The 16,752-nt window shown below is 37.5% G+C and overlaps 1 protein-coding gene across 1 annotated transcript; it reads left to right on the top strand.

Moving 5' to 3' along the window:
• The first annotated feature begins 641 nt into the window (after positions 1-641).
• On the top strand, positions 642-16,412 carry LOC9266542 (insulin-degrading enzyme-like 1, peroxisomal). The gene is made up of 26 exons (XM_015790981.3): positions 642-935; positions 1,046-1,121; positions 2,497-2,564; positions 3,714-3,805; positions 3,890-3,963; positions 4,052-4,095; positions 4,494-4,545; positions 5,703-5,825; positions 5,927-6,039; positions 6,161-6,323; positions 7,449-7,541; positions 7,820-7,905; positions 8,568-8,654; positions 10,388-10,491; positions 11,395-11,497; positions 11,584-11,679; positions 11,752-11,941; positions 12,235-12,296; positions 13,907-14,011; positions 14,421-14,622; positions 14,726-14,937; positions 15,114-15,238; positions 15,384-15,435; positions 15,510-15,596; positions 15,744-15,866; positions 15,938-16,412. Exons 1-26 carry the CDS (start codon positions 723-725, stop codon positions 16,187-16,189), a joined length of 2,997 nt encoding a protein of 998 aa, XP_015646467.1. The 5' UTR covers positions 642-722; the 3' UTR covers positions 16,190-16,412.
• Positions 16,413-16,752: the final 340 nt, after the last annotated feature.

Genomic DNA, 16,752 nt, shown 5'->3' with positions numbered 1-16,752 from the left:
GTTATCTCTTCCTGAAAAATGGAACCATGTGCCGCGAGAAAGTTACATTCAGCTCCCACTGCAATCTACACATGGAGAGTATAGCAAAGCTGCCGAAGCAGGCGACGCTTATATTTTGCTTGAAAACTCTGCATGTGTGTCACATTCCTCGCTGCGTTTCAGTTTTCTACTCGCTGCCTCTTTTGTATGCTGCATCTGCTATGGCACACCTAGCTACTCTCTCTGTTTCATAATATAAGTAATTTTAGCATTTTTCACATTTATATGGATGTTAGTGAATCTACGCATATAACATCCATATGAATGTGAAAAATGTTAGAATGGCTTATATTATGAAACGGAGGGAGTAGTTTTCTTCCCATTCCGTAAAAATTCCGAACGTTCGAGTAGACGTTTACTTGACTTCGAACTTCAAACAGTAAGATGTCCCGGTACACGCCGGACTTCAAACAGAAAGATGTCCCGGTGCACGCCGCCGTGCACAAATCCGGCATTCCGGCCCAGCCCATTTGCCCACTCCTGACGTGCCCAACTACCAAGTCCACCAACCCGCGCTGCAGGTCCACCCACTGCTGCCGTGCCACCCTCTCTCGCGTTGTCTCCGGGGACAACTTGTTACTCGCCGTTCCAACTGCCAAGCCAACTTCGCGTCTTCGCGGACGCAGTCCACTCCAACTCCAACACCACCCACCGCCAGCGGCGGCGAATCCGCGGCGGCCGCAATGGCGGGTTCGAGGCCAGCGCGCGAGACGACGACCGACGCCCCCGCCGAGCCGTCGTCCGACGGCGCGGTCGCGGCCGCACCCTCGGCGGCGGCGGCGGCGGAGGGCGACGCGGAGATCACCAGGCCCCGCAACGACAAGCGCGGGTACCGCCGCGTCGTGCTCCCCAACGCCCTCGAGTGCCTCCTCGTCAGCGACCCCGACACCGACAAGGTCTCCGTGCTTTCGCTGGCTCCTTCGATCGGGGATGTGCCGGGGGTTTTGGTGCCTGCCTCCTGGGTTTTTGGCTTGAATGGGTGAATCCCGGCTTTGTTTGTTTGCAGGCGGCGGCGTCGATGAATGTCTCGGTGGGCTACTTCTGCGATCCCGAGAGGCTCCCTGGCCTTGCACATTTCCTTGGTGAGCTTCCTGTTTTGACTTGTTGCGTAAAACCTCTGAGAAATTAGTAATCGTGGATGCTATGATTTTCTTTTTTTGTTGGCTTGAACGGATGCTAGTATGATTTCCGTTGTAGTTAGCTGCTTCCGTTTAAGTGGCTCTCACTGTACATGATGTTAGTAATGATAATCTCAGTGCGTTCGGGCCTTGATGCCTATGCAATTGATCTCTATCATCTCCATGCATTTCCGTTGCAGTGTCAGGCCTGCTATTAGCCTACCACTACAATTTTGCTGGCTTTTTACACCAAGCTGTTTGAGGTTGTGGCTTGGTTCTGTTACAATATGTACATGTCCCTTTTTAGTTGTTTAATTGTTGAATTGATAATGTAATAAAGATGAAGAAGGTCGAAATTTAGGTATGCATATTTTTCTCACAGCCCCTGTCACATAGAAAATATGCAAGGAAAATATACTTTTTCATATATTTTTTTGGATAAGTAAAATATGTGCACAAATATATGCAAAACATCTGAAAATGAATTTCCAGCATCATGCTGAGTATCTCTGGATGAGAAGATTAAAACAAGTATAGCATGGCCAGGAAAATATACAGATGATTGATTCACATGTGCAACTCAATGTATCAATTCAGTATCAATATCTCCTGATAGGTGCTGTCAGAATATCCAGCTAATAAGCGACAATGGCCCATACCTTCAAAGGTATATGAGCTAATCATTTACTTGATTAATCTGCAAAGATGTCAAAGCCCACATGTGAAAGGGCATTAAGAGAAAAATACAGTTGGGCCTTAAAATGGCTTACTTATCTGAAACTCACGGGTTCATTGAAGGATCAGATGTTTCAGAAATTTTATTCGTGATTGAAACTATTATACTAATATTGTAATACATATACATGCTATATTGCCTCTGTATTGAAATGGATGGCATATATTAATAGGAGGTTCATTTCGACACCAGAGTGCTTCGAACATATTATTTGGATACTTAAGGTGATTGTAAAAATCTAAGGAGACACTGTTATTCAATTAGAAAATTAATTTACTCACTAGTCATTGTAACTATTTTTCCTTGGACAGATAAAGTAAGCACAACTTTCTTGTGTCACTGTGTGTCATGCTATCGATGTGCTTAGTGTATGTTTAATTTGCCTTGTTTTGTATGTTGCTCTTTTATATATTTTCTAGTGTGTACCTTTAAAGAGTTTTAATGCATCACCAGGCACTGTTCAAACCTCATTGAATTGTTTTTTTATCTTGGTTGGATTGTACTATCGCATGTAGAGAGCTTCATGGCATGTGTTTTGCAGTAATTAACATGTATGTGTCTCTGTATTGTTTGATTCACTTATGCTTGGTTCTTCTTTTATAGAGCATATGCTTTTCTATGCTAGCGAGAAATACCCTGTGGAAGACGATTACTCAAAGTATATTGCAGAGGTATGTATGGCCAATTTCTTATCTGTTCTGTTAATTTGAAGAGGACATTTGTAAGTGATCTTGATTTGTCGTGGTCAATAATTTGTTAGATCGAACTAAAATTGATCTCAAAACTTAATCTAAATGCTTCAGAACAATTGGAAGGACAATTGAACTTCAGCATACTGCATTCTTTGCAAAACGTCCAGTCTACGTTCAATTTACTGGCAATGACTAGAGACTTGTACCACATTTTGGGGGTTCTTGGATGCTTCCTGTTATGCCAATAGATGCCACTTGTTTGGTTTTATATTTATAGTACTTTAAGCAGAGTGCGATTAGAGAAATTCAGTATCTGTAGAGCTAATCTAGTTTAATTTTTTTAATCATGGTTACTGCCCTTTTGCCCCTAGAGTACCAGTTGTCAGTTGGTAACAGTATAATAGGCACACGTAACTATAGTATCCAGCTTGTGACTTGTGAGTAAACTCATATATTTACTGCTGCGAGTTTGCGGTGGTGCACCAGTGCTTACAGTGGCAGAGTGAGAGTGGTTCAACACTAATGATGCACGAGTGGCTTAATCCATATGGGACCAATTTGAAGCTTAATAAGTAAAATGCCCCAAATACAAGTACTTACTTCCTCCGTCCCAAGATGTAGCTATTTCTAGCACAGTATCTTGTCCCAAAATGAAGCTATTTTTTTCACCTACCTCCTCCTCTCAACTAATCACAACCATTCTTCTTCACCTACTTTCTCTTTTCAACCAACCACACACTTCCTCCAATCATTCTCACCTACTTTCTTAATACCGTGCCAACCTAAAAAATACCTACATTTTGGGACGGAGGAAGTATCATATAGACTGTACAATCATTGGGTAGGCCAAGTTTGGCCCCAATGAAGCTCTGTACCTTCAGTGCTTCAAGCCTTGAACCATGGGTTCCTCCAATGTTATGCTGCTACTGGAGATTTGCAAGCAGAGGTTTAGCCTTTTAAATTATTAACAATACTAATTGGGAAAACCAAATCGTCTGGCTGGCCTCTGATATAGTTAAAGAATAGGGGGCATAATTGTTCATAAATTCATATAAAGAATATCATGGTATTTAAGTTTTCTTCTCTACTTTGAAATCATCAATTGTGTGATATGGATGTTTCTTTTAGCATGGTGGTTCAACCAACGCCTTCACATGTCGTGAACGTACAAACTTTTATTTTGATGTGAACAATAGTTGCCTGGATGATGCTTTGGATAGGTACCTTCTACTGCTTTCTTTCTTTTCACCTTTGTTCTTATTTTGCAGAATCTGATTCATTTTGCTTCTCGTCTGTTGTTTTAGGTTTGCACAATTTTTTATAAAGCCATTGATCTCACCCGATGCAACTCTAAGGGAAATTAATGCTGTTGACTCTGGTATATATTGCTTCTCTCTTATCTGGAACTGACATTTCTGCTGAGAGAATTAACTTCTAATTTCTGTCTTTTTTTTCTTCACCTGCAGAAAATAAGAAAAACTTGTTGTCAGATCCTTTGCGAATGAGTCAGGTACCTTTATCTTAGAAAAACATCAACGCAGTGGAATATTTTCTGTTATAGTTGAATGGTATCATACTCATATTCTATTTTGATTTTGGGATAAATCTATATTACACCCCTTACTTTATAGGGTTTATCTAAAAATCACACTTTAACTAACAAAAGTATAAAACCGACTAAAAATATCCCGTCCCCCCAAATTAAAGAGCAATGCAACCCAGCTCTGATAGTGGTTTTGACATCTAAATCTATGTTTCTACCTAATTTAATTATATTTTACATTTCTTCTTGAGCGGTGTAATATGATTTTTTTTTGATTTATTACAATTGTTTCTGTCAAATTCATTTATGTTACCATGCTCTTTCATGCTATAATAATTTCGTTGTCTATAATCTTTTGGTTTCAGCTCCAGAAACATTTTTGCTCGGAGAGCCATCCATATCACAAGTTTAGCACTGGTGTGTGTTTTAGTCATCATTTCATTTTCTTGTAGTGTCTGATGTTGCAACTATATGCTTGGTACCATGTTTCTATCTTCATTTTATAGCCACAACTCACAAGTATTGCATGCTGAAGTCAAGAATTCGTTTTGTAATGTTGCAGAAAATATCCATGTCATATGAACTTCTGAGTTTAAGTTTTTAACTAGTTGAATGCCCTTATATTGCTCATGATGGGGAAAAAAAAACTCACTATATATCCTTCCAAATTCCAAAAGGAAAAAGGCTGCATTTGTAAACCTGATGGTCCATTTGTTTTATGGTATTCTCAATCTTCATGATGGATTCTCTTCATTTGTGGTTTATTCTGTCATCCAAGGCTCACACACATCTTTTCTTGAAGTTCTTCTGTATTGATATTGATCCATGTGGACCATGAGGATCATTTGAAAAAACACTGATTTCACAAATGAAACAATAGCATATGAAGGACATAGAAACACGTAAAATTGTGCCTTTGTCAGTCAAATGTTTTGCATCTCCCCTTGTGTCGGCCCATGCCTTCCAGCACAACCTAACTAAGATTACTCGGCATCTAGCTGATCTTTCTCAGCACCACCTATCGTATCCCTTTTTTTATTTGGTGGTGAGGCATGGTAGTTATATGAATGGGCAAAGGTTGTGATGAATGAGCAAAGATTGTGCAACTCTTAGATCTGGCAAATACACCTCTATTTTTCTAACCCATCAAGTCCCTCTCTTGGCGAGGACCACATAGGCTCGAACAAGCACTGAATTCACAAGTTTGTACATGAAGTACTTTGACATTTCTTATACTTTGAGAATAATTGATGCCTGCCCTCTGATTCTACTTTATTCTGTTGGTCAGTATCGTGCTTGTTCTTAAAAAATAATGTTGTTTCAGAATAGTGGAGTCAAAATTAAACTACCACTAAAAGTCACTGGCCAAATATGTGAATTGGAGATTACTTTGTTGAAGTCTAACAAACATACAGGACAGGGAGTATTTACACCTTAAAATTATTTTAGATATTATTTCTCTGGAATCAAAACCTGTGGGAGTTTTAACTTGAGCCAAATAAGAGGCTATTTTTTTACATGATAGAAAGGTCGACTATTTTTTTCACTAATATTCTGATCATCTATTATTTTAGGAAACCTGGACACTTTGCTGGTTAATCCAAATAAGGAAGGATTGGACACACTGGAAGAGCTTATTAAATTTTATAATTCACATTACTCAGCTAATTTGATGCAACTTGTTGTGTATGGCAAAGGTTTTCATCAAACTGAATTACACCATTATATTTTTCATTTGTGTACAAATTCTTCAAATTATTTTTTTTTCTTTTATCTGTTGTGTAACTTGTGTATGCAGAGAGTCTTGACAACCTTCAAAATCTTGTTGAAAATAAGTTCTCTGATGTCAGGAATACTGGAAGGGAAAGTTTTTCCTTTCATGGTCATCCATGTTCAAGTGAACATCTCCAGGTTTATATTTTCCATTTGCTAAAAATAGGTTGATAAGTCAAGTGCACCACTGGATCTGGCACTTCTTTTGAAATGTAAGGATACTTTAACATGTTTTAATATGGTAGTTAATGACCTGCAGATCATTGTTAAAGCGGTTCCCATAAAAGAAGGCCACACTTTGAGAATACAGTGGCCAATCACCCCAAATATTCAGCACTATAAGGAAGGGCCTTGCAAGTATGTGAGTCGTCTAGTTGGCCATGAAGGAGAGGGGTCTCTATTTTACGTGCTAAAAAATTTAGGTAAGCTATATATGAGAAGTTCAGCTTCTTTTCTGGTGGACGGGTTTGGGGCTGTTTGGTCAGTCCATAGGCTATTTGGTGTAACATGAATACAAAATCCTCTGGTTCTATGCTTCTTGCTTCAAGATATTACGTATTTCTGTTAATGTGAATATCTGACCTTATTGTCAGCTTAATACAGGATTGTACTCGCACTTTGATGAAGCATTTAGACATGATAGCGCCATTTAATTCAAGAATGCTACTTTAGATTGTGTTATGTGATTCACTGATTTGGAGTTTATATCCATCTTTCGAGGTGACGTGTTGAGCTGGTTCTTGGTCTGATATAATTACTATCCAAATGCATATAATTAGTCTTACTTTGCTTTTCCAATTGAGATGCCATTTTGTAGTGCACATATCCAGATGCTTTTGTGTTTTCTATGTATATGCTTTCGTGTGGTGTTTTCAACTCTTTTATCTCTGTATGGTTCTTCCGTACTGTTATATAGGAAAAATCTGGAGATGAAATCTTATTCCTTTGCTTTTATTTAATGTTTCATTCGAGGATATTTAGGTATAACAGCAATATCCTCTTTAGGTGGTGTGCTAATAATTCACTGCGACCTCCTTCCTCAAATAGGTTTCATTTTTAGATTATGTGCAGCCAAACCTCAAAAAAATTGGCTACTGATACAAGAAGCTATTGACTTTGTTATGTAAAAATGACATTAGGTTTGTCAAGGAAAAATCAAAGTAAAGTTTCAATGGAACAGGCAAACAATACACAATAAAGAAAAGGAAAAGGTCCACATTTAGTCCCTTAAACTATGGCCTTGGTCTGATTTTGGTCCCTCAACTTTCGAAAGTGTCCACATGTCCCCTCTGTGCCTAAACCGTGGTGTCTCTCGGTGACCTATGTGGAGTCTACGTAGGAAAATAGTGATAATGCCACCATAACAATCAATAATAAACAACAACAAAATAAAGAAGATAAATAGTGACTTGACTGTGCTTAATGGGTGGACATAACCCACGTATCATCCTCACCTGATCACCTCCCTTTCTCTCTATGTATGGGTGTGTGTATATATCTTTCATAGTGCTTGTTGTTTTTAACTTTGTCTTTGTTAAATTCCTCAGGATGGGCTATGAGTTTGTATGCATGGGAAGGTGACTGGAGTTATGAGTTTTCATTCTTCAATGTTGTTATACAGCTCACAGATGTAGGCTATGGTGAGTTTCATTCAAGAAGGGCCTTTTTAACAACAATTTTTTGAGGATTTACCCTCCTGTGCCAATGACATGTGGGGTAATCTCTTGCATAAAAAAAAGACGTGGGGTAATCAAGGTCACTCACATGAGAGTCAGGAGGGTAAATCCTTAATTTCAATCTAAGTGGATAGTATATGATCAAACTTTACTATTTTTTGATGGAAGATCAAATTTTACTTTTAAGTACTGAAGATTTACAGTGTATATAATATTTACCTATTTCATATCATTGATGATAGAGCACATGGAGGACATTATTGGACTGTTATTCCGATACATAGCATTGCTCCAGACCTCTGGAACTCGTCAGTGGATTTTTGATGAGGTGAATTTTGGTTTTGGATTTGTGTACCTTTTGGGAATAGATTTTTTTTTTATAATGACCAAAATCAACTGTAAGCTGTACGTGACATCCGTTTAAGCTTTGCAAATTTTTCTTGGGCTGATACCGCTACTTCGAAATTTAAACAATCAGGCCATTAATGAAGTCATTAAATTGGATTATTGTTTTGGTCAGGATTGTACATAAGATCTTTGGTCTAATTTGTCGTAATTTGACCAGTACCTTTTCTTATCACCCAATATCCCTCTATAAATGGCATTTTAGGGAGCTACTATTTAATATTTAAATTTAATTATACTTTACCTTTTCAAGATGAATCATGAAACATGAGTATGTGACCATATCATCAAGTTGCTCACATTGTTTTTGTGTACGCTGCATGCATTAGGTTCCTTCAAAGGGTCTATTTTGTCCAACTACTACAGTAATGCTTGTCAAAGGGTCACATTGTTTTTGCGTGCTTCCTTCAAATTCTATTTTGTCCAACTACTATAGTAATGCTTGGAATTTGTATAATTGTCTAACTGGTGAACGATAATGACAGTGTCTATGTGTTTTTGCGACATTGTAAATTGTAATGATGCACATGAAGTCCATTTAGCATTGCACACAGCTAACTACCTCACTCTGTTTTGATTGTCAAGCTTGTAGCTATTTCTGAGATGGGATTCCACTACCGAGACAAGAGTCCTCCTATCCATTATGTTGTCAATATTTCCTCAAACATGCAGGTATATTTTAGTCATTGCTTTGGGCATCTGTATTGCATGTCCATAATTGCCAACTAATAATCTTTATCATGTCTTGTCATCATTTTAAAAGGAAGTTAGCAATAATAGCATCTGTTTTAATTGCAATTGACTGTTCCTGCATGTTCAAGAAAGAGTTAGGAGTCCCATTGTTGCCCATTTTCCTATACAGTGGACCGCTCGTCGGGCCTGATAGGTGGTGGTATCACAGTATTCCATCTTTTTTTTTTACGAGAAACAGTATTCCATCTCTGTTTCTCATAAAAGTTTGAATCGAGGGCAGAAAGCAGACTTCTCTTTGCTTATAAAAGAAAGTGACTTTTTAAAATCTTACTACCTAACTATTTTCTGATTAGACAGATGTGACTTTTGATAAGGCATGAAAGTGCTCATGCAAAAGTCAAGAATGACCAGTCATTAATTCTACTATCAATCTGCACCTTATTATTATATTTTGTCAGTGACATGTTTGTATGAGAGAATCTAGTGCAAAACTATATTGCTGTGCTACTTTAAAACCTTGTAACTTGATACTCCTATGAGTTGTTGGATAAGACTCGGTTGAATTCATAGGGATGTGATTAGGTGGGATCCCTCACAAATGAAGTGAGAATATGAACTATATGCCACCAGATAACTCCCTTCTTTCTGCAATTTGTCACTGACTCCATGTTGCACGACTGTCTTATGTGTCAAGGTGATTAATGTGGCTTCTAGGGGTAAGAGACCAATGTGGTAATGCCTGGATCAGCTTGGCAATCTCTAGTCATAGCCATTAGATACTTGTACTCTCTAGCGACTAGCGGTAAGTTGGATCACGGTGAGGAGGGAGAAGTCGCTGAGGGCAAGTACTATAATGCTCCATATGCTGCCCCTAAGAGTGCCACATTGGATTAAGTGATGAGATGGTGGAGATAAGTGAGGAGAGAGATGATGAGCTACCCCTAAATCAAGAGGCAACCTCCACACAAATTTCAAGAAGGGTGTGAGAGTATTAGATATATTACAATGTATTTGTGTACTAAATGTTTTTTGCTGGGCTTGTGTACTAAATGTGACATATTATATGGGTTGCCTCTTAATTTATGAGTGAATGATATCGATAAATTTGGAGGTGATAGTCACATCTACCATAACACTTCCCTGAGAGAAAACGTGATCCTGTCAGCAAGGATGCAGTGGGGCATAGTTCCACTAATGAGGCTCTAGGCTTCTGTGTAGGTTATGATCCTTTCATGCTTCCTGTTGTAGTTTGACCAAAATATCCGAGTTTTCAGAGGCCCAAAAGACTGAAATTTTTGCATATGCACCCCCCCCCCCAGGGTTTAATCTTTAGGTTTGGACGTTTCTATTGGAGGGTGCTGATATACCAAAATTTTGAACAAATTTTAGTCAAATTTGAACAGAATATCGCCAAATTCACAAAATTGAAGCTTTCTACATGAGCGGATCTGCATTCCCCATAGATTCACATGCGTATGACTGGGAGGAAGTGGAGTGGCATATCTAAAAACTGTTTAGCTTTTCTTAACTTATGTTTGTAGGCTACTTTGTTTCGTTACACAAAATGAAATTAACAAGAAGGCCAGCTCATGATATTTCATTGAACAATGAAATGATCAGTTCCTCCTAATAAATTATGCCAAAATGTTTGTTCATAAATTGCAAATTAATTCTGCTCAGTATCACCATCTCATGATCTCTCTCTATTATAGATCTTTCCGCCGGAAGATTGGCTGATTGCATCATCTGTGCCATCAAAGTTTTCTCCAGATGCTATTCAGAATATATTAAATGACTTGACTCCAGATAATGTTAGGTAGGTTTTGAGTACATCCAGGCCATATGGCCTTGTTGGGTTTTCCTGTTCTGTTTTAAGGTTTAGTCATAGTTTTTTATGTTTTAATATTCAGCACATGTTTGTTGAAAAGTTATATTTTATGTATTATACTCTCTTTTTTGGAGTATTTCAAAAGTTACTTTCTTAGGAAACTCATATCTATATTAATTCATTTGTGCTACATATCTTTGATGCCTTGAATGGTTCATGTACCACATTGTAAAATCTTCATATGCTTCTTCCCGTACACTTAGGTTAGACATGATTCCTAGGATTTTTCAGGAGCACTTCCAGCACATCTTGTATCCCACAATTTCGAATGGAAAATTTCGGATCAGTATGAGACTGCAAAGATACAACAATGTGTATTCTATTCACGACAGTAATCTCATGCATTTAATGTTATCATACAGAATTGGGGACTAGCCAATTTGAGTTGGTTGTTCATTTCAGCAATAACAGTATAATGTATGCATATGCTTATTATTGTGACTCTTCAACTACTGCATGTAGTTTGGAAAATGATCGGTCTTTGCATTTAGCTGTCGCTTCACACTCCTCTTGGCCTAATCAATTATAAAACACTATAGTGCTCTTCTAGAAGGATGGCACAGCCAAGAGAACTTTCACTACTTTTCATAAATTTGAGCTTTTTTTCTCAGAGAAAGCGGAAGAAATTTCATTACTTGTCCCTTTGCATTTTTTTTATTGTTAACTTCCAAAAAGCAGCAACAGGCTCCTCACTCATCGTTGATCCTCTTATGGCCATTTGCTTTATTTTTTCCTTTCACACACTTGATCTGTTTGTTTAGATTTTATTTTCATTGTGACTTTTACTTACGGGTGTTAATACTTCTGGGTTATCTTCTTCATCTCCTTCAGAATATTCTGGGAATCAAAAAAGTTTGAAGGGCAAACAAACTTAACAGAGCCTTGGTATGGTACATCATATTCAGTTGAAGCAGTCACTCCTTCCATCATACAGGTGTACATTTGGATGTTACTGTTCCTATCATATTCTCCAATTTAATATATTTGGAATTGTACACATTTCTAACATAATTTGTACAGAAATGGGTAAATATGGCTCCCATGGAAGATTTGCACATTCCAAAACCTAATATCTTCATTCCAAGTGATCTTTCATTGAAAAATGTTGAGGAAAAGGTATTTTTTATTAAAAAAAAATGCTCATAATTTTATTTTGTGAAACTTTATTGATATTTTCGGTTTATCCAGGGAAGTTTTCCTTGTATGCTTAGGAAAACAATGTTTTCAAGAGTATGGTATAAGCCTGATACAATGTTCTTCACACCCAAGGCCTACGTCAAGATGGATTTCCACTGTCCACTGTCCAATAGCTCTCCTGAATCGACAGTTCTTACTGATATGTTCACGAGGTTGATAATGGATTATTTGAATGATTTTGGTATGTAGTAATACATGAGATATCTCAATATTTTATGATTCTTATGGCACAGGTTCATGAAATTGTTTAGTATATTTCAAACTTCTCTTCATACAATGTTCTATCATAAAATTGACATATACTAATGGAGAAGTTGGAAAATTCTTTTTGTTGGCCGAAACAAGAACTCGTTCTCCACATACAGTTATCAATCCTAGAAAATAGAGGGACTAAGGACATGGTCATCCTCTGGTTAGTTTGCCTTTGGTTCATTTATCTGTTGCAATAATCCACCAACTTTGTTTTGCTTTCAGCTTATGATGCTCAAATTGCTGGTCTTTACTACTTTATTAGGCCAAGTGACACTGGATTTCAGGTTAGCTGTACAGTTTGCATGACATAATTGATTGTTTATCTTCATTGCTAATCCAGATGATGCAGTGTTGATGGAAACATCACACTAATTATATCAGAAAAGATTGAATAACTTGACTCCTTGTGAGCATTAATTATACTGGATTATTGAAAATAATTGTCCTTGCTGAATCTTCTTTTTATTTTTAGTAAAGAGGGTCCTGCTGTTCATACTTCTCTTAGGCTCTGTTTGGGATACGGAATTTTCCCCGATTCCTGTTTTATGTGAAAATTCTATGATATTCCTGCGGGTTCAGAAGGAATTCCTGGTTGTTGTGGAAATTGAACTGTTGCATTGATATAAGTTAACTCCCCTCCACTTTGAATATTTATTACTTTTGACTAAATTGCATATATCCAAGTAATTACAATCTACTGGCTTACCCTCTCAAAACGAAAAAACAATTTATTTAGAATGTAATGAAAGTACCCTTTAATAATATCTCACAATCAACAGAGCACTGAAACATACGGAGATAGGTACAGTCAGAAGGGGTATTTTGGGGAAATATGCCTGGGGATCACAAAGTGCATATATTTTTGAAAAATATTCTTGGTCAAATGCCCGAGGGTTATTGCATCGCAGCTTGGAAGTTACCAAATAAAAGGTTTTCCACTGACATTAAACTTGTGTGGTGTGGCACATACCACATGCCCATTGCCAACTACACAATAATTTTATACCACCTACTTTATTCATCATGTTAGTTGCCTTTAGCCATGTTTTCACCTAAACCAGTACGAACACTCTTATACCCATCTATGTTGGTACTTGTTGCATGCTGCTGATATGGTTGTCATGTGACAATCGTACTATGGTGCAGGCCTTCCTGCATCATATATTCATACAATGTGTTCCATCTGATGCGCATAACCCATGCATGATGCACACCATGACACCAAGCTCTTCAGTCAATATGTATCAATACCGATAGCGCTTCTATACTCAAACTTTTTTGTTTCTCCTAATTAAACACATACTGTATTTGCGCAAGTATGAAAAAAATGGTAATATGTGTTACTAATAAGCAGATGCTTGCCATTCGATTCTCATTTAATCTTTAATATTAAAATCCTGATTCCTGTTGCATATAGAAGCAAGAAGTAGGCTATCATCAGTCTTGACACTTGGAACTATTTTCCACATATTGGTTCAGATGTACATTTTCTTAACTGGACTAGTTTGCAATAAAGACATCATTAGTACTGTAATTAGAAGATGTACATGGCTATGTGCTTTCATAAGTTACAGTCTTACAGCAGCTTTTTCTCCATTTGTTTTCTTTTTTCATATGTGCATATACAAATGGCATTATATTCTATATTAGATTAAATGGTCAATATTACCTAATCCCTGTTACTTTTTCATGTATACTGTGTGGTAGCAGGCTGAGTGGCTGACACTGTTGGTGTGTTGCATGTTTGTAAAACTTTGTTATGTATGTTTGTAAATTGCGATCTATCACTCAACTGTTCCTTCTAAACGAGTCATAATTCATGGCGTGTTATGAGACTTTTCCTTATGAAATCTTCTTATTTTCTAACCGTCCAATATTTATGATTTCCTTACAGATAACTATGGTCGGTTATAATGACAAAATGAGAACCCTTCTGGATACTGTCATTGGAAAAATTGCTGAGTTTGAAGTGAAGGTTGACCGTTTTGCTGTTATAAAGGTAACGGCCATGCTCAGTTTACATGTGGTTCTTTGTTAAAATATCTTCTGCAGACCTGCTAGAATTTTTGTTTTGGTTGTCATTTGGACATGTATAAAACAGTCAGGAGATTCCTTGTCAGAAGCATGAGCTACTTTCATTTAGGAAAAAACAGTGCAGAAACGGGACTAAAAAGCTATAAACAACAGTTGTGATATTTCCTAATATATGCATTTCTATCTATAGAATTCTAATTGGATTAAATATGGCGTACTTTCTATCTGCCTAGGATGTCTTGAAGGACAAAAGAGTGTCTGCCTAGGATGTCTAGCGTACCTTCTATCTTCCTGATTATGCAATATTAACTTAGCATTCTATGCATTTTACATTACATGAGCTGCGTGTGTTCATATTTTGTTGCTGTCATCAGGAAACTATAATAAAGGACTACGAGAATTTCAAATTTCGACAACCATATGAGCAGGCATTTTACTATTGTTCATTGATATTAGAGGAACAAACTTGGGCATGGGATGAAAAACTTGCTGCAGTTTCTCATATTGAAGCAAGCGATCTACAGATTTTTTTGCCTCGTCTTCTGGGCAAGACATTTATTGAATGCTATTTTGCTGGTTTGTTTAATAACTAACTTCATTATTTTGATTCTTTCTCATTAAGAAGGGTGTACTTATTTTATGTTCTTAATTCTGTATGTGATCGATATTACTATATTAGGGAACATGGAACCGGGTGAAGCAAAAAGTGTTATACAGCATGTTGAAGACACCTTATTCAATGCACCCATCAGTTTCTGCAAAGCATTACCCCCATCACAGCATCTTACAAAGCGAATTGTAAAACTTGAAAGGGGTTGGAGGTATTATTATCCAGCATTGTGCCTAAATCACCAGGATGAAAAAAATTCTTCCATCCTGCATTATATTCAGGTATGCCTTTGCACTTCTTTGATGTTTTCTCTGTGGACCTCTTTTGCATTTACAGAAGAATACCTGAACATCCAGTTTTTTTTCTTACTCTAGCCTCTCATCAACCATATCTAGTTTTTCCTGGAAGATACCTGCAATACACATTTCAATGCTATAACAATGTTTCCACTGCACAGATTCATCAGGATGATCTCAAACAAAATGTTCTACTTCAATTGCTTGCTCTTGTTGCTAAGCAACCAGCTTTTCACCAATTGCGTTCAGTTGAGCAACTTGGCTACATAACAGTGCTTACACAAAGGTACGATGTTGCCTTTATTTTAATTGTGTTCTTTATTGCAAAAGGATGTGCAGCACTTTTTTGCATTGGTATGTGGTAATGGGACTTAGTAGTCATGCTCATGCAACTCCTCTAAATCTTTGTTCACACTATCTTGTTTACCCAGAAATGATTCAGGTGTTCGGGGATTGCAATTCATAATTCAGTCAACCGTGAAGGTAAATATATTTTCCAATGCAATTTCAACTGCTGGATCATTTTTATCTCCTGTTCTAAGAAGTTACTTAAACAGGATCCATCAAACCTGGATGACAGAGTGGAAGCTTTTCTTAATATGTTTGAAGGGACTCTATACCAAATGCCTGATGAAGAGTTCAAGGTAAGATGATTGCTGTCAGTATTTGTTGGCTTCTGTTATAGCTTGCTGTAGCTCTTTTGCCGGGTCGGCCGAAGGTTGCTGTAGCTCTATTGTATGGTTGTATACTTGACATTATACAGAGTAAACAGTCACTTCTGTTACCTGCAGAGCAACGTGAATGCTCTCATTGACATGAAGCTGGAGAAATACAAGAATATAAGAGAGGAATCAGCGTTCTTCTGGAAAGAAATTTCGGAAGGAACTCTGAAATTTGATAGAAAAGAGGCGGAGGTATGCTCTATTTCTGTAATTTTGTCCCTATGGTGTCATTTTTTTTTATACCTGGAGTTCTCTTGCTGCAGGTTGCTGCACTGAGGGATCTCAATAAAGAGGAGTTGATTGAGTTCTTCAATAATCATGTCAAAGTTAATGCACCACAAAAGAAAATTCTTAGCATTCAAGTTTACGGCGGTCTCCATTCCTCCGAGTACGAAAAGATAGTTCACGATGAGCCACAGCCGCACTCGTATCAAATAACCGATATATTCAGCTTCAGGAGGTCGAGACCTTTATACGGTTCATTCAAGGGAGGTGTTGGTCAGATGAAGCTATAGGTCTTTTTTTTTTTTATGCTTGCAAATTTCGAAAGAATAATCTTTACACGTAATTTCGATCGTTCTTATTGTGGGCATATGTTGATACATCTATATTTCCACAGTTTTCTTTCGATACACTAGTCAAGCCTAGACCTTTCAATTCTCCTGGCGATCACTTTGTGGGTTCTAATCACGATCATCTATATCATTCTTAAAGGAACTTTTTGTGGATATATGTTCATACTTCTCTGCTTCAACTGTTCTTATATTTTTTGGGCCCTTGTACAATGACCTTTTCATTTTCCTTTTGCTGGCACCAAGGGTGACTAACAGTCTAACACACACGGGAGATCACCTTGTGGATTCATCACGAGGGTTCAAATCCTACGATTTGAAGACCTTCAACTGGGCTGCTGAATCAGGCGAGGTTAAGCTGCATGCGTTTGATGGGCTTCATGAACGGGTTCACTTTTGGTTTTCGGCTCATATCTCGAACAGTTTTTGTTTCGGCTCTTTTGAACAGAAAAGATTTTATACTGCTTAAAGATGTCCAATTCAGAGAAAAAAAATTCAAAATTCCT

Source organism: Oryza sativa, chromosome 7 (assembly GCF_034140825.1).
Source record: "Oryza sativa Japonica Group chromosome 7, ASM3414082v1".
In the NCBI taxonomy this organism is placed as follows: Eukaryota; Viridiplantae; Streptophyta; class Magnoliopsida; order Poales; family Poaceae; genus Oryza; species Oryza sativa.
The sequence above is the reverse complement of the archived record's forward strand: the minus strand, read 5'-3'. Positions and strand labels throughout refer to the sequence as shown.